General features: G+C 43.4%; 2 protein-coding genes across 7 annotated transcripts in view; one reads left to right on the forward strand and one right to left on the reverse strand.

Moving 5' to 3' along the window:
- WDR4 (WDR4 tRNA N7-guanosine methyltransferase non-catalytic subunit) overlaps positions 1–7,201 on the reverse strand; it is a 20,831-nt gene extending 13,630 nt beyond the window's left edge. For 2 of the 3 annotated variants that reach the window (XM_074814439.1, XM_074814438.1), the window contains exons 1-5: positions 7,043–7,201; positions 5,778–5,840; positions 4,875–5,021; positions 2,503–2,659; positions 1,788–1,900 (exon numbers count right to left, since the gene is read on the reverse strand). In XM_074814439.1, coding sequence (XP_074670540.1) covers positions 1,788–1,900; positions 2,503–2,659; positions 4,875–5,021; positions 5,778–5,840; positions 7,043–7,128 — 566 coding nt within the window. In that variant the 5' untranslated portion in view covers positions 7,129–7,201. Of the gene's footprint in view, positions 1–1,787; positions 1,901–2,502; positions 2,660–4,874; positions 5,022–5,777; positions 5,841–6,337; positions 6,475–7,042 lie in introns of those variants that run through there. The other variant, XM_074814436.1, reaches the window with a different exon arrangement.
- On the forward strand, positions 6,581–16,531 carry NDUFV3 (NADH:ubiquinone oxidoreductase subunit V3). Of its 4 annotated transcripts, XM_074814440.1 has the most exons (4): positions 6,581–6,975; positions 7,209–7,299; positions 10,643–11,605; positions 16,259–16,531. In XM_074814440.1, the coding sequence occupies exons 1-4, from the start codon at positions 6,928–6,930 to the stop codon at positions 16,423–16,425; spliced, it is 1,269 nt and encodes a 422-aa protein (XP_074670541.1). In that variant the 5' UTR covers positions 6,581–6,927; the 3' UTR covers positions 16,426–16,531. The 4 variants fall into 4 exon arrangements, with proteins under 4 accessions (XP_074670541.1, XP_074670544.1, XP_074670542.1 ...); XM_074814443.1 differs by lacking the exon at positions 10,643–11,605 and having other exon boundaries at positions 6,618–6,975; XM_074814441.1 differs by lacking the exons at positions 6,581–6,975; positions 7,209–7,299 and adding an exon at positions 8,631–9,287.
- Positions 16,532–16,963: the final 432 nt, after the last annotated feature.

A 16,963-nucleotide genomic window follows, 5' to 3' on the forward strand; every position in this document is an offset into this window, starting at 1 on the left:
TTACAAAATTTTAAAACAAGCATGTGGCAATTTCCCATCAGTGTCTACATTCAGTCAGAAACCTTGTTTTTCAGAAGTATGTAATACTGCTATCGCTACCATGACTTGTCTTTGCTGAGTAATGAGGACCTGAACTTTTGGAGTTTGTTACTATTTCTTAGAGCTCAGCAACTTAAGATGTAGTGACCTGAGCAAAACGTTATCTGAGTGGGACAGCCTTGCTTTTGAAAACGGGCATAGGCTTAAGGCAATTAAAAAAAGAAAGAGAAAAGAAAAAAATAGAAGAGATCTGGTCACTGTAATACAAACTTTCATGACAAAGCAGTAATGGCAGGTGCACGCAGGCATAACAGATCCAGCAAGAATCACCATGCACCTCACTGAAAGAAGAAAACCCAGGAGCATGAAACAAGACAACAGTTATAGCTGCTTTATGTAATCCTTTGCGTATTCATTCCTAATTTAAATACTTAATTTTTAAATATATTTCAACCAATTTACACTAAGTGCTGTTCCACTCCGCAGTCACTAATGAGCTCTTTATGCATACACAACAGCCCCTGTTTAAAAGTGTCTTTCTGACCATCAAGTTCTATTCATTAGAAAGTACAACTGATACACAGTAGCTGGAAACATCGGACGTGGCTCTGTAAACATGCTATAGAAACCAACCTGATCAAAGACTACTTAGATCTTTAACATGAGTAGTCTCTTGCTTTTATACTATGCCAATTCTACACAGGTTAGACTACTAAATTGTGTTATTAAAATCAGATTGACACTCCAAGTTAATCTGTGTCCTAAATGCTCTTGTTGGGTAAGTTTAGACAGGTTGCTATCCATATGTCAAGTTCCCCTGTCACACCATCTTTCTTTAACTTGTTTCTGCTATAGTGAGTTCACTGCACCATGTTGCATCATCTTATGGAAGAATGTGCCTGGAAGGGTGTTGTTATCCCCAAGTAACACAGCTGCCAGACAAGCAGAATCACGTGAGTCCTCTGCCCTATGCAGGGTCTCTGCTACCTTATCACTGTGAACTTCAAAATATAGCAGTGGCCACACAAAAAATCTTGCACAACCCCCCTAGCCTACTCAAAACCCCTAACAACTGACAACAAAAAACCTCCGAAAGCCCACAAAACCATATAGAGATGGGAGGCAAACTCAAGAGACTTTCAAAATACCACAACTGACAGACATTTTAAGCACCAAAATGTAGAGGGAAATGTCTTTTAAAAGTCTATTTATCACTTGAGTCTTCCTCATGGGAAAGAACTACTGAGAAGAAAAGGGAAAGTACAGCCCCTCCTGTAGGCTGAAAAGGAAGCCCTGATAAACTGGCTAGAAGACAACCCCTACTCCTATACCTGAAGAACTACTGATCTTCTATTAAGTCAGAGCACATCCGAATCACATCAGTGTAGCTAGCAGACTGCTCTGCTGCCTTCCACTCTACAGATCACTGTAACTAGACAGATCTTCACTTGGGGAAGGGGAAAGAGTTGCCCAGAGAGGTGGTAGATGCCCCATCCCTGGAAACATTCAAGGCCAGGTTAGACAGGGTTCTGAGCAACCTGATCTAGTTGCAGATGTCCCTGCTGATTGCAGGGGGGCTGGACTAGATCATCTTTAAAGGTCCCTTCCAACCCAAACCATTCCATGATTCTATGATTCTAAACATAGACCTAACTGTTGTTTAATACGTTTTGAGAAGACAATCATTATCATTCATTGAGGCACAGTGAAAAGCTGCACACAATAACTTTTGCACACAACGGACTTACTCTTTGTGTCCCAGACAGTAGGATACAATATAATGAGGAGCCTTTGCCAAGCTGACTCTGATCTTCTCATCTCTGTCTGCAGTTAGGATATACTGGTCATCAGGACTCAGTGCCTGTCGGTAAAGGAAGAGTTTTAGTGCCCAGTAGTTCAATGTTTGTTTCAATAAAATTCTTCCTAACCAGGAGGAAAAAAAAAGATAAAGCAGTAAACTATCTGTTTCTCCTGACTCTGAATGGCAGGTGCAAGCAATAAGCCACACTCTTCCACCAATAGTGGAAGCACAAATCTTTATGACAGTAACTTTCTTGCTCACTAAGACAAGCGACATTGCCTGCTGCGTCCAGTGAAAGCCACTGAGCAAAAATGGTACAGCGCAAGTCTCACTGAATCTTAAAAAGAAAGAAACATCACACTGAAGAGCAAAACTGATGTGAGAGAGACTGGGTGAATTCCCATATACATTCCATCACCAAGTCTTCTGTGACTGTAATATGAAGACTTTGTGAACACTCACAGTCCCAGCATAGATAACCCTTTGGTAAGCTTGTTTCCTCACCAAATTCTGCAGACACAAACTCAGTAGGAGGAAATCCAGACCACATACTTCATTTATATAAAAGAGAACACCCAAATCTGGGACAAGCAACAGCAAGAGACCCAAATGCAAGCAGGAATGCAGGTTTGTACCCTAACTACACGGAGGCACGTACTTACCACATCCAATAGCAAAGACAAGTGACCCAGCTCAAGTTTTCCTTCTGCTTGGGGTTCTGTTATTGAGTAAGAATACACATCACCAGACTTGTCTGCAACCAGAATCTTATCCTCTGCAGCTGTAATAATCAGGGAAGTGCCTCGCCTGTTCACAGACCTGAAAGAAAAATGGCATAGTTTGAACAGCTCTGGATGGCAGCTTCAGCAAGTCTGGATTCAGACCCAGTTAAACAGACCAAGAGACTGGACAAAAAGCTCTCAGATGCAACATTCTTGAAGTGGCAGCAATTATAATAATGTTAAGGGGCAGTATTGGGCCAAAATAGCACTTTTGAGACCTATGAAATAACTAAACTATGCAATAGTAAACACCTGAGGGGAGGGAGGAAAAAAAGGAGAGACCATGAAAGCTGCATGCCTGCATTTTGCTTAGGTACCTTCTCAACCAAGCATTTTGCCTAGGCAGCCTGCCAGTACTCTAAAGAAAGACGGTAGACTTTCTTGCACTCTCCATAATAAAAATACAAGCTAAATACATAGCAAAGAGAAGACAAAGTACGAGTTCTCCTAGTAGAAGTTCTTTGCAGCAACACAGCTAAAAACTGTGTTAAAACTATTTCTCCAGTTGCCACCTCATACTGTAAAAAGAAGTCCTTCCTTGTGAGACTCAAGGACTCTTCCTCCTCACATCCAGAGTCAGAGAGCCACAGTTTCAGGATACCTTGTCCAGGCAAAGCCCTGAACTTGAACTCTGACCTTCCCTCATCATCTGCCAGTATATTATAGTTCCAGTTGCCTGTGTAGCAGCTAACGGTTTTGTTACAACTTTTCAGATAAACTAAGGACCATGTATGTCAGAAAACAAGTTTTAAAAAAGATTTAATCATTTAGTCTGGAGAACACTTCTGCAACATAACAGCTATTGTTATTATTGCTATTCTTTTCACAACACCTCTTTTCCAAACCCCTCTATGCCTTGTGTGTTAACATGAGGACTGTAGACACCAGGCATCATAGGGAATGGACATTTCTATTCACATACTCTGAAATTCGGTAACTGTCTGGAGGCAAAAGAACAATATACTGTCCTTCAGCTAGGAAGATAGAAATTCTAATGCTTTTTAGTGACTGTTTAAAGGAACACTGTAACAATGGGAAAACGTATAGGACAAGAATGCCTACTAACACATTGCAGGCTCAGGCAGCACAGTTTCGAAATAGGTTACCTTGCCAACAAGAAAAAGTCTTGCTCCAAGTTCATTGTACTGCCTTTGATCTTAAACACAAAGATTCAAAAGTTCCCTTTGTCCGAAATGAGCTCACTACAAAAGCTAGCACCACGTGAAACCTTTTATACAGCTTGCCACAAAACACCAATGCAAGTTACATAGCTCAACTTTGGCAAGCTTTTTTTTTGTGCAGAGACCTTTTGCTTGTATTCTCAGTTTCCTAACAGGAGGTAGTGACATTCTCAGAAAATCCAGCTGTGGTCCTAGCTGACCTTTTAGCAGAAAACTGAAATGTCAAACAATTGTCCAATGGCATACTATGGACAAGACATACAGGGCAGGGCAGCAGGGAAGGCAGAATGCAGAATGCACAGAACTTGCCATTTCTGGTTTTGTCAGTGATTACTTCCTACAACACTGGTTAACCCACCAAAGGTCCATCACATACCCTACACACACAGCCAAGCTGACAGAGACTCCATTTTGGTTTGCAACCAGGGCCTCACATTTGTCAGAGACCACCAGAAGCAGAGACATCACAAGCTGAGGTACTTTCTCATGAAGTCCTTCATGGTCCTTTTTCACAATTGTCACAAGCAGGAGCAGAAAACTTGTAACTGGAGGACCTCTGGTGGACAGCTACAGATTGTTTTCTCAAGAGGACCATAATACAGAAGGGAAACAGTTGGCAGCATCTCTAAAAGACATGCTTTGAAGAGAGTTCACAAACTCCCCAAAACATCTCCTTCTCCAAATCAACAGACAGTGCACTCACTAAACTGCTCAGGATCTCTCTTACAGGCCCAACCTTAGTGTTGACTAGGAATGGATAAAGTTTCAGCTCTTAAAGATGCAAATACTGTCTTTTGGAATAAGAAATGAGATTATCCTTTCCTTGGCCAAGGATAAAAACATCTACACTCCCCTTTTTGGTGCAAGGGACACCAGACATCACTTCTTGACAAATATCTTTTAATTCCCAGTAACATTATATTTGTTTGAGCAAGTACAAGCGAAAAAAAATTAAAAGGAGGAAGCTTAGTGATAACAAATGGCAACGTTCCAAGTACTACTATTTTGTAACTCTAAATTAATCAGCCATAGCTCCATAACAAAGTGACATGCAACATCCTGCTTCCTTACCTGACGCTAACACATTCCCAAGAAGGCTTTGTATGGAACAGAACCAGACGCTTGCTGTCATCTGTCAAGGCAAAATAATCTCCTGATGGCGAGAAGGCAAAAGCTAAGATGTCATCACTTCCTTTATCTGTCGGTTTTCCATCCTGCCTAATAGAGAGAAGGGGAACAACAGTTCACAATGTGTGAGTTAACTGAAATCCTCGAGAAGAGAAGGTTATTCTCACACCACCAAGAAGGAGCATGAAGAACAAAGTACAACGCCAGAAGTTTTATTTGCGCTTAAAACATTGAACCAACTTGAACATTAATGCAGAGAAAAAAGTCAAGAAGAAGGAAACGGATATAACGTCTAAGTCTGTATCATTGCCTGTTTTAAAAAAAAAAAAAAAAAAAAAACCCAAAAGGCTAGGGTTTGTCCTAGCAGACCTTGATACAAATTTAGGGGAAAACAGTAAAATTGGCTATAGGTACAACAATGTCCAGTGGTTGAATTTGAGCTACAAAGAGTACTTTTTCGGGTTTTGAAATCTCATGACTTAGAGAATAGACCCGAAGGACTTATATAACTGGGTTGTGGGTTTTTTTCTAGCTATCTTAGATGGTCTAATAAAAAATGCAGCATTCTTCTGTAAACGTCTTGGCCAAGAAGAGTCATGCAGAATCAACGATTATACTACTGGTGTTTCTCTAACAAAGAAAAAGGCCTAGTCTCCCCTCTGGGATGAAACAGAAACAAAAAGATACATATATATAAATCCATCAGGCTTAGCAAAACCAACCCAGCCATCACCTGATCAAGGAGTCATCCCGTGACTTTCTTTTATGATCCTCACTGCCACATAACCTCAGGAGGAGACGCACACTCTAGGAAAACAGCAGATTGCCCAAGCAGATTTTCCTCACCCTTTATTTCCTAAGGTCGTCTTCTCCGCATTGATGCAATCGTACACGAAGAGACTATCATCACTGCAAACAAAGACCAATAAAAACACTGGAACTACAACAACCATGAGCTTAACCACCAAGAGTATCAACTCTTTTGTAACATGCTATTATTTCGCGGTTATTTGTGGAACTGACCCCTATCCCGAGGAACCATCCCTCCCAAACAGGCTCCCAAAGTGCTACAGATGTAGCAGAAGTTTAAAGCCTTGGATGGTACGTACATGCCCAAAAAATGAAATCGTCATGAGTTGGCAAAGTAACCGCGTATTCAGCGTGTATTTTGCTTTTGTCGGACTCGACATATTTGTCACTAGCATGTACCCGGTGCTGCTCGCTCCCGCCACCTCCCCGCGGCGCAGCCCCGGCAGGGCGGGCCCCGCCACTCCCGGCGGAACCCGCAGGGACCGAGCAGCGAGTCCCCGGCAGCTCGGCGGCCTCCGCCGCTGGGCCCCGCGGCCCCGGCCCGCCGGCGGGTCAGGCCCCACCCCGCAGCCGCCCCGCCACGGCACGGCACTGACCCGGGCTCCCTGTACCGCGCTGCCAGGAGCCGGCCGCCGCCGCTGGCGGCCATCAGCGCCCCGCGGAGCGCCAGCGCCGGCGCCGGCCCGGGGCCGGGGCCGGGGCCGCGCCCGCCGCCGCCGCCGCCACCCTCCATGCGTCAACACCGGCCACGTGCGCGCCGCGGCGGGCGCAGGGTACTGGCGTCACCGCAGCGAGGCGATGACGCGCGAGCTGTGCCGCGCCTGCGCCGGGGGGGGGGCGGGTGGTGTGTTCACCCTGTGAGGGAACGTCTGTCCCGGTGCGGGCCCGAGAGCCCCCCCCGCGCGGAGGCTCTTAGCGTGTCACTGCAGATAACGGACCGCTTTTAACTTAAAAACGGTGACTCTGTTTTAAAATACTTAGTTTTCCTGCCCTAAGCGTTGCGTGGGGTAACAAGTCCGGCTCAGAAGACAGAAACTCGCCCATTTCACTTCCAGCCCGACGCCCCTCTCGTAGCGGCGGCTGCCGCCACCGGGCGGAGGCGGAGCCTCACCGCTTAGGCCCCGCCCACCGGGCGGACGCGGCCCCGCCCCGCCGGTGGCGCAGCACCCTCCGGGACCGCGCCAAGATGGCCGCTCCCTCGCTGCTGGGCTGCGGCCGGGCGGCGACTCGCAAGGTAAGGGGCAGGGTGGGTGCCGGGCGGCGGGAGAGGGGCAGGGAGGAGCCTCTCGGGACGCTCCTACCTCCTCTCGGTGGCCGGTACCCAGCCGGTCACTTCCCCGTCCCCGGGCCCGTTGCAGGGGAGGTGCGCATGCGCGGGGGGTGTCATGGCTCCTCTCGGGGCCCCCCCGTGCCCTAGAAATCATTTTTGTCCTGCTTCGTTCATTTGCTTTTCGCGGTGCCTTGCAGGTGTTGCGGCTGGAGGCCCGGGGGCGGCGAGGGGCGCTCCCCTCCGCGGCGCTCTGCACCAGGCCGGCCGGCTCCGGGACGCCGCCAACGAGTAAGATGCTTGTTTGGGTCTGGGCGGTGGTGGAGTGTAAATAAATGGGAGCGGGTGTTCAGGCAGGAGAGCCTCCTTTTCTGGTGCTAAACCGGCGAGGTAGCTGATGACCTTCCCTTGCAGCCTGCCAGCCTCGGGAGGTTTCTGTGCCCTGACCATAAAAATTTATCTGCCTGTCTGAGGTTCAGGTCCCTCTGGCTGTCATTGAGGAGGCAAAAAGAGCTTAGAAATGCTCAACGCTGCGTCTCTGAACAGCTCTTACGTAAGCCAAGGAAGTGAAAGGTCATCGCCATATAAACAAGGACTTTGTTCAAGCGTACTTCGTAGTAAGAAAACTAAAAGGTCTGGTAGGAATGGGTCTGCGTGGGGTATATTTATATTCATTGGCCGTGCCACAAGCTTGTCACTCTTTCCTGTTTACCTTCACCTTAATACGTTAGTTGCTGTGATGCTTGACCAGACTTAAGAGCTATTATTACATTTCTCTTAATATAAAGAAGCTTTGCAAGTTGTCTGAAACTTGATGGAAATGAGCGTAGCAAGTTACTTTTTTTAACGTAGTGCAAAATCTGCTTTTGAACTTCAGGTGTTCCCCCTTGTCTTTTGAAATGCTTGGATTATGAGGGTCAAAAAGCATCACATTTTACAGAAGGAGGAAAAGACTTGCAAGATCCGAATATCTGCTCCAGGCAACAGTGTTGAGAAGCTGCAGAAAACTACCATGACCCTGTTGTGTTAAATTTAGTTACAGAGCTTCTTGCCCCACAGGTTTGCAGGCAAGGCAATACGTGGACCTGGGTTTGGGTGCTGCAGTGCGTTTGACATTCAGAAGTATTTGAACCCCTTCTATCCCTGACCAAAGTCAAAACGTGAATACAAATTTCAGAGAGGGGTATCTTGTGCAAAATGCTGTTTGTAAACAGAGGCTTGCTGATTCAGTGAGTAGGATTCCCATCACAAATTAGAGATGCAGGTGCTTAAACAGCAAAGCTTCATGGGACCACACATAGGACTGATCAGACTTGTTGACAGCTGTTGAAAAGATCACTGCAAGAGTAGCTGAATGCAGACTTCTGGCTTCTGATGTTAGCTTCTTAAATGCCAAGGCAAACAAAATCTTGGTTGTTCCATTAAGAAAGCCATTACTGCATAGATTGATATAAGCTTGATTGAACAACAAATGGCTTTTTACTATAGTTTTTTGGTTTTTGCATTATTTTAAGCATGCTTGAGGTGTTCTTTAGCATCAGTTTCTAGATTCATTGTCCTGCAGCTCTCATTTCAGGAGACCTCTGATGTCAGTCAGGAGACCTCTTAGGCCACCCCTTTCAGGCTTCTTAGGCCACCCCTTTCAGGCAGCTGCTTCCCCTGCGAATGGTTAAGGTATATATGATGCAGCTTTCTTTTTCAGACTGTAGCTGGAACAGGGTGTGCAAGTGTTCTTTGCTTTGATAAAATGGTCATGTTTGCTTATGAAGTCAATGATGGGGAATTGACCTGAAATTTCTGCATGCCACCTTTCTGACCGTGAACATGTTTTAAACTCATTCCAGTAATGATACTGATGTTACAAGCATCAGTAAGAATGTATCTGGGAATAATATTCTTGTTATTGTGTTGGATCTATTGTCCTTTTGGCAAAGCAATGCAAATACAGGTCAGGTGGTACAAAGTTTGAAGCACTCTAATAAAAGTGTCTGTACCAGTCGTATGAAACTTTATGATTAAAAGCTGAAACACATACCTTTTTCACATATCCAAATATTAAAGTATTTTTCTAGTAATGCCTACTGTTAATGGTCAAGTTGAATGTTACCTGCCTTCTTGGTTTCTTAGGATGTCTTAACATGAATACTACTTTTAGTTTTGCTCAGCTTTCACTTGTCTGTCATCCCTTTGGGCATCCTTGTGCTAGTTTGACCTTCCTGTACACTTCTTTGAAGAACTTTTTCCCTCCTTGCCCTGCACCTTCCGTCTGGCAGAGAGAAGTATGTGCTTGAAATTATTCAAAAGTATTACCTGTATAGTAAACTGATACTTTTTTCATTTGTACTTAAGAACTCTGTATTTATTTCTTAAATACTTTGCTTTTAAATTCATGTGTCTGTCTCTTCTGTGACGTTTTCATTTGGACATTGCTAAAGACTTCCTTCTATTCAAAACTAATTATACTAACTCCTTGGATCATACAAGGTATTACTGTTAAATTAGTAAGGGGGAAGATTGCATCTAGTTTATGGTCTTGTAAAGTAGATCTGGATTTCCAAACTGTGCAGATAAATCTGTACATAGACTGGAAATCTGTTGAATTACACTGCTGGTTGGGAGTGGTGCAACTCTTCATGGAGTTGGCTTTGCTATAGCAAATTTCAGCTGTGGTGTATCTTCCTAATGTGCTCCCAGTTCTCTTTGTCCTCCTGTTGTCTGTAACCACAACAATATTCACTGTTGATGAGCCTCTTGAGGATATCATTGGCACAAGCATCCAAGGGGTATTTGGCACTCTCTGAAAGGGCCTGAAAGTTGCTACTTTCTCTTCAACTGTTGGCTCCTTGTCTGGAGAATTTAGCTTAATGAATATCCATGAGGGAGAAGAAATGAAGGCAGGCTGGCATGAAGCCTTAGGAGATCTTCTAAGACTTTTTTTACAAAGAAGTCCTAAACCAAAAATAGGAAATGGTGACAGTGAAGACTGGAGGAGATAAGGTCTTGGGGAAATAATGTTAAACTGTCTTAGACACAATTCAGTTGGTAGGTCACATGGACACATGAACAAGTAATACTTTAATGTATGGCCTCGGGTATCTCTTATGCTGTTACTTTGTCTCTTGGGAGTCATCCCTCCCTACTGCTTTAAATAAAACTATTGCAAGAGGCTGGCTATTGCTATGTCTGTTTACTATGTCATCTGCTTCGCTGGCTTGTTCATGGGCAACTGTTATCTCTGTAGCAGCATATTTGAAGACCTTGGCTAACAAGCTATCTTAATGTTCATCTGAGATAGGAAGGTGTCTGTAAACCATTTTCAGTGATGCAGAATTGAAGCACAGAGAAAAACTGCTCTTGTGAGGAGTCTGGCAAAGCAAGGAGCAAAAGGCATTGTCTCATGAGTTTCAGCATTGCAGCAGCAAAAACTGTTAAGTGCTAACTAGAACTCTAGTTTCTTTAACTTAAAATGTCTTAAAACTTTCTGCTTCATGAAGCCTGTATTTAGTATAATAACTTCTTTCCATTTGCTTTCTGTATCAGATCATCTCAGAGAGTTAAAATTGTGTGACTGAGATCAGTAATTAACAGCGGTGTCGGATATAATGATGATAATCCTTTTTATGCCGTTTCCTAGATGTAGTGGCACCACAGGGAAGCACCAAGCTGCTAGCCACCAAGGCACCAGCTGAATTTCCTAAAATGTTGTCTTCTAGCTCTCTCCTAGTATCTGGAAACAAAGGTGAGAGCACATCTAGTACTAACCTCAAGGAAGCTTCAAAACCTGCTGAAGACATGAGGATGTTCATGTCAAGAAAAACAGTGGTTGCATTTCCTCAGCGAGAAGTTGTTTCTCCTCTTGAGGAGGAAAACCTCACTACACCTGCAACAGAAGGCGGCTTGAGAAAAGAGTTAGTTGAGGAAGAAACTTCGTCTTCATCCAGCTCAGATTCTAGCTCAGATTCTGAGGAAGAAAAGGATGATGATGATTCAGAAGTTGCCATTAAAACTAAAGTTGAGTTTCCTAGACAAGATTCCATCTTTTCTGAGAACATAGCAGTAAAGGCATCAATGCTAGCAAAAGAGAACTTGTCCCAGAAATCCCACAAAGTTTACGTAGCTAAGAAGAAGCCAAGCAAACCAGAAACCGATGTGTCTCCTATCAAGCAGGTTGCATTTTCTAAAACATCACTCCGCCATGAAACATCAAAATCCAAAGCAAGAGACCCCAAAGTAAAATCAACTCCAAAAGCAGCAGATCAGCAGAAGCTGGTCTTAGAACCACATGTGGTTGAAAGCCAAGACCTGACCAATGTCACTCATAAATCTGATTATTTGGAGGAAAAGTCCATTGGAACCCAAGTAGCAGCTCTTCAGCTGAAACCTTCATCAGTGACTCGGGAAGACAAAAAGCAAAAACTGTTATCCAGAAGAGAAGAAAAAAAGGTGAAGGAGGCCCAGGAGTCAGAAGCAGAAGTAGTAACTGCTCCTAAACTAGAAGAGACTTCTGAAAGCACAATGTTGGTGATGGCCACTACAGCAAAGGAGGAGACCATTCAGGAAGCAGGAGTCCAGGCTGGAGAAAGAAGCACAATAGAGGGTACAACTTTAAATTGTTTGAACTGTATTGATTCATCTGGGCTAGGGTTTAACTTTTTTTAGAGGGTTTTTAAATCTTCTCTGTTCATGATTCTCTGATCCTTATAGTGAAGCTGTGTAGCAGTGACTTTCTGGAAGATAAATTCTTGTTCATTGCTAATTGTTAGACATGCTCAGTAATGCTCAGTTTCCAGTTATGCTGTGAGAGGAAGTGGTCTTCATTTCACTGTATTTATAGTTTCATAAGCCAGTTACTTATAAAATGAAAACAAGATTGTTTCCACTGTGAGCAAAATAATGGGTTTTATGTGGCAAAACTTGTTTTCCCTCTTCTCTTTTCTCAGAAGGATTTGGTCATTGCCTTTCTCCTGAGACAAATTTGATGCCATCTGATTTTTGCTTAAATCCTGCTGTCTTTCTTTTTTAAAAAAAAATCTTGCAGTGTTTCAGATTTCAGTAGCCTTCAAGAAATCACAGTGTAATGCCAGAAACAGGTACCGATTCTGAGATTGGTAGGTTGTAAGCGAGTCGTATTGAAATAGCACAGTTGACCTTATAACCCAGTTTTGGTAGTGAGTTGGGGAGGAGACAGTGATAAGTTTTAGGAAAGAGCATTGTGCATCATACAATCATCTCCCTAGCTATACTTTGCTATCGAACTTACCCTTGTTATGTACTGCCAGTCCTGTTAACTACGTACTGATCTCATTCTGTGTATTTCAGTAGCAAATGCCCCTCTGTCCTGATCTGTGGCGGTTTACCATTCCTGCCTTTCAACTTAGGCAGCATACCATTCTTAAGACCCCCTCTTCTGGTTTCTGAATTAAAGAATTTGCCTACTTGGAAGTAGAAGCAGCATATAATTGTAAAGCTGCTTGGATATCATCCTTCAACTGACAGCCTTTCAGGAAAGGCCCTGGGGGTCCAGGTGGACAGCAAGTTGAACATGAGCCAGCAGTGTGCCCTTGCAGCAAAGACCAGCAATGGTAACCTGGGCTGCATTAGGAGGAGTGTTGCGAGAGGCTGTGGGAAGTGATCCTTCCCTGGTGAGATGCGCCTGGAGTGCTGTGTTCAGTTCTGGGCTCCCCGGTACAAGGGAGATGTGGAGCTACTGGAGAGAGTCTAGCGAAGTGCAGCTAAGATGATGAAGTACCTCTCCTGTGAGGAAAAGCTGGGAGAGCTGGGACTGTTCAGCCTGGAGAAGAGAAGGCTCAGGGAGGATCTCATCAATGTATGTAAATACCTGAAGGGAGGGTGCAAAGAAGACAGGAAAGACTCTTCAGCGGTACCTGGTGACAGGACAAGAGGCAGTAGGAGCAAACTGAAACACAGGGTTTTGCCTGAACATCAAGAAACACTTTTTTTTTTTTTTTTTACTGTGAGAGTGATGGAGCACTGGCACAGGTTGCCCAGATTGGTGGTGGAGTCTCCATCCTTGGAGACTTTCAAAGAAGCTGTCTGGATGTGATCCTGGGCAGCCTGCTCTAGCTAACCCTGCGTGAGTGTTTGGGGCTGAGCCAGATGACCTCCAGAGATGTCTTCCAACCTCAGCCATTCTGTGACATTGTGAAGTGTCTAACCAGGTTAACTGACAAATGATGGCTCTTGTGCATCAGTTTCCACAATACAATGCTGAGTGAAAGACCTGCCTTCTGTTTTAAGGGGTTAGTTGGCTCATCATTTGATATAAGAGTTGGAAGCTAAGCTTACCTTCTTCCCTGACTGCAACTCAAATGGTAGAATGCAGTACTGTTTGCAAGTGACATCTTCATTTACTTGTTCCTCCTTACAGTCAGCAGCAGAGGCTTTCTTTAAAAAAAAAAAAAAAAAAAATTGGGAAAGGCTATTTGTACTTACCTACAGATGATGCTTTTCTCCCCATTCAGCCACAGTGGAGTTCTAGATGCTCAAGTATTATTATTTTTTTCCTCATTGAAGCTGATATGAAGACCTAAAAAACAAGTTAACTTCAAGTATGAGAGGAAGGACTTGGTCTTAAAATGTGCTAATGATTCAAGATGAAGAGATTATGACACATCAAAGATCTATGAAACAGCCTCTACTCTGATGCTGTAAATCCAGAATAAGGTTGAGCCCATGTGACGAACTTTTCCTGCAGATCTGTATCGGTGGGGCAGTACCACTGTGCCTCAGACCCATCATCATCATAACCATACCAGCAAAACCCTTTTGGTAGGATCTGGCTTTGAAAACATCACTTCTGCTGTTGAGCTCCTCTTGCTAGGTGGTAAGGCTGTGACGGCAGGAAAGTTTCTGTTGGGTACGTGCTAGAGGACTCTGCTGCAGTGGCTGTAGGAGTGGTGGGGGTTAGTACAGGCAAGTCACACCTCTTTACTGCTGGTGTAATGTCTTTGGGTGCCAGAGGGTAGCAAGAGTCAAACCTAGCTACACTGTGTTCAACAGTGTCCATGGTATCTCCAGGCATATCTTGTTCTCTCTTCCTTTTGAAGCCTTCTTTGAGAACAGCTACTGCTTTTCCATGTTTAATGATCACAGTTAGTAATACCTGCTGTAATCTGTCCTTCTGTCCTGTTCCTATGTTCTTTTGTTCATCTGCAAACTGCAGCAGGCACACTGAAGATGTAAAAGCAATTTTTCCCATTAGAAACCTGGATGTTAAGGTGATGTCATCCACTTTGTAGAGCAGGCATGCTAAGCAGTCAGCAGAAACTGCTGACTTTAACTGCTAAGCAAGTAGCAAAATAGTAGCATGGTAACTCAGAAATATACCTCTGATTCATTTTGGAAGAACATCCTGTGAAATGCTTGCTCTTTAAGAGAGAAAGCATAGCTGAAGTCTGAAGTATGGGGAGGATGAACTCAGGGATAAATTTTTCATTCGGGAAGCCAAGTACAGTGTATTTGGGCAGGGAAAATGAGACTCCATCTGCTTTTCTTCCTGAGCATCTGTCTCTTAATTTGGAACAACTGTCTCTTGCAGGTTGAATGTACACTTGCCTACGCTTGCCTGTTCTTGGGGCTATTTGTAGCAAAGACCGCATCATCTGGCTTTTATATCTGTAGTGTTGTCTCCTATTAGGAACTGAGCAGTAGACACAGGGATATTTTCTTTCATAGGTTGTGTGTGTTGTTTTGCTGAAACCATGGCTTAATACATTTTATAACCAAGTCTTGCTAAATGTTATGGATATATGCTCTTAAACTGACAGCGTTACATTGCAATAATCATGTCATAATTAAAGGGAAATTCTGGTGTTTGTTGCTTGATTTCTTGTATTTTTATTGTAGACGGTTGTATTACTAAAAGAAGCTTAATACAATCTAACCTAAACCGCTACATGCAAATTTATATGACGAAGCTTTTCACTAGGTTATGCTGATGCCTTTCCTATTGTTAAAACTCTGGGTATATGAGAATAAATTAATATTGGGAGTAAAGTTTTATTTCTTGCAATTTCCTTGGTTGTAAAATCAGCCTGTAATAGGAACCTTTTACATAAATGGTACTGCCTAAATTTGCACAATATTCTAAAAGTGTAAGAATTAATGCTGTCTTTAACGTGAAGTAAGGAGTTCTGAATAACCTTATTAGGTTATTCTTTTAGGGAGAAGAGCTGATACAAAGTTCAGAAGATTATGTTTAGAAGAAAGGAAATTTATATCAAAGGTTCTTGGCATATTACTATTCAGTATAACCACATATGAAATTAAACTGTGGAGAGCTGAGTAATTCCATCATTTCTTCCCATGGAAAAGATTCAATCTGCAAAGTAGTTCTAATAGCTGTATCTCATGGTCTGACATGATGATACATCATTTGTACTGCCTCTTTGCCTCTCCTGGCTTGCTAAGAATGTCACCTACTGTTCTGGCTGGAGTGAAAACCAAGGCAACTATGAAAAAAGCGAGGAAATGCAGACATATGTCTTCAAAATATAAATGAAATGTTCTGCCCTGTCCACCCCCAGCATTAGGTGGTAGGTTGAATTTTAAAACCTGTGCTGTATTAGATTACTTGTACTGATTTCTGTACACCTGCTGCATACTAATGTGCTGCTTTAGGACCAGGCAAGGTACCAGCAGAACTTGGTAAATTTATCCTTTTGTTATAGTTGCTGACTTCTTTTTTTTAATGTTGACAGGGTGAGGGATCATAGAATCATAGACTGGTTTGGGTTGGAAGGGACCTGAAAGATCATCTAGTCCCAACCCCCCTGCCATGGGCAGGGACACCTTCCACTAGACCAGGTTGCTCAAAGCCCCGTCCAACCTGGCCTTGAACACTGCCAGGGAGGGGGCAGCCACAGCTTCTCTGGGCAACCTGTTCCTGTGTCTCACCACCCTCTCAGTAAAGAATTTCTTGCTTATATCTAATCTAAATATTCGCTCTTTCAGTTTAAAACTGTTACCGCTCATTCTATCCCTACACTCCCTGATAAAGAGTCTCTCCCCATCTTTCTCTTTAAGTACTGGAAGGCTGCTGCAAGGTCTCCCTAGAGCCTTCTCTTCTCCAGGTTGAACAATCCCAACTCTCACAGCCTGTCCTCATAGGGGAGGTGATCCAGCCCCCTCATCATCTTCATGGCAGTATATGAAAGCTGGCTTGGTAATTAAGAATATTGTCCTCTGGTGTGTCATCCTTATAGTTACCTGTTACTGTTTGTTTTCACAGAGACCACAGCAGCTGCTGAGCCTCCTCCAGAAGAATTTGATAATTCTACCTACAAGAACCTTCAGCATCATGAATATAACATTTATACCTTTGTTGATTCTGTTGCGGCTCTCTCAAAATTCAGGCAGCCTCAGCCATCTTCTGGAAGACCATCACCAAGGCATTGAAAGAACTACATTTAAAACAAATGCCCAGGCAGAATGATGAATAGTTCTGTTTAGCACTGTTGCTTTGTATTATAAATCAGATCATAAATAAATGCATGATAACTTATGCTTGTGCTTTTGAACAGTTCTTGCTTCATGGAGTTCCTCACTTCTTGACTTTTATGAATGAGCTGCAAATGAATCATCACCAAATCAAAATAACTTTTCCACCAAATCAAAATAGCTTTTCTTAGTATATATTTTTTGGTGATAGTGTAAAAAAGTCCTGATTGCTCAGTGTCTCCACACTGTTGAAACTGACCATTCTCTCAGTACTGTGTTATAATGGCCCTTGTGCATGTGCCTGTTCAGTATGTGCCATGATTTTAATAGATATCATTATTGCTGTAATACCCCAGGCTGTTCTCCTTGCACACAAAACATGTTCCTAGCTCTGAAGAGGTTATGTTTACTCTGGATTTTAACTTAAAATCATTGGCTGGAAAGAGCAATAAGAAGTATTTGTCTCCTGTGGCAAGAGTGTATGTTTTGTGTTGTT

This window comes from Strix aluco, chromosome 2 (assembly GCF_031877795.1).
Source record: "Strix aluco isolate bStrAlu1 chromosome 2, bStrAlu1.hap1, whole genome shotgun sequence".
Taxonomy (NCBI): domain Eukaryota; kingdom Metazoa; phylum Chordata; class Aves; order Strigiformes; family Strigidae; genus Strix; species Strix aluco.

Coding starts and splice junctions, on each gene's coding strand:
- NDUFV3 (XM_074814440.1), top strand. CDS start 6,928: ATGGCCGCTCCCTCGCTGCTGGGCTGCGGCCGGGCGGCGACTCGCAAG. Junction 7,300..10,642: donor CTCCGGGACGCCGCCAACGA/GTAAGATGCTTG, acceptor GCCGTTTCCTAG/ATGTAGTGGCACCACAGGGA. Junction 11,606..16,258: donor AGAAAGAAGCACAATAGAGG/GTACAACTTTAA, acceptor TTGTTTTCACAG/AGACCACAGCAGCTGCTGAG.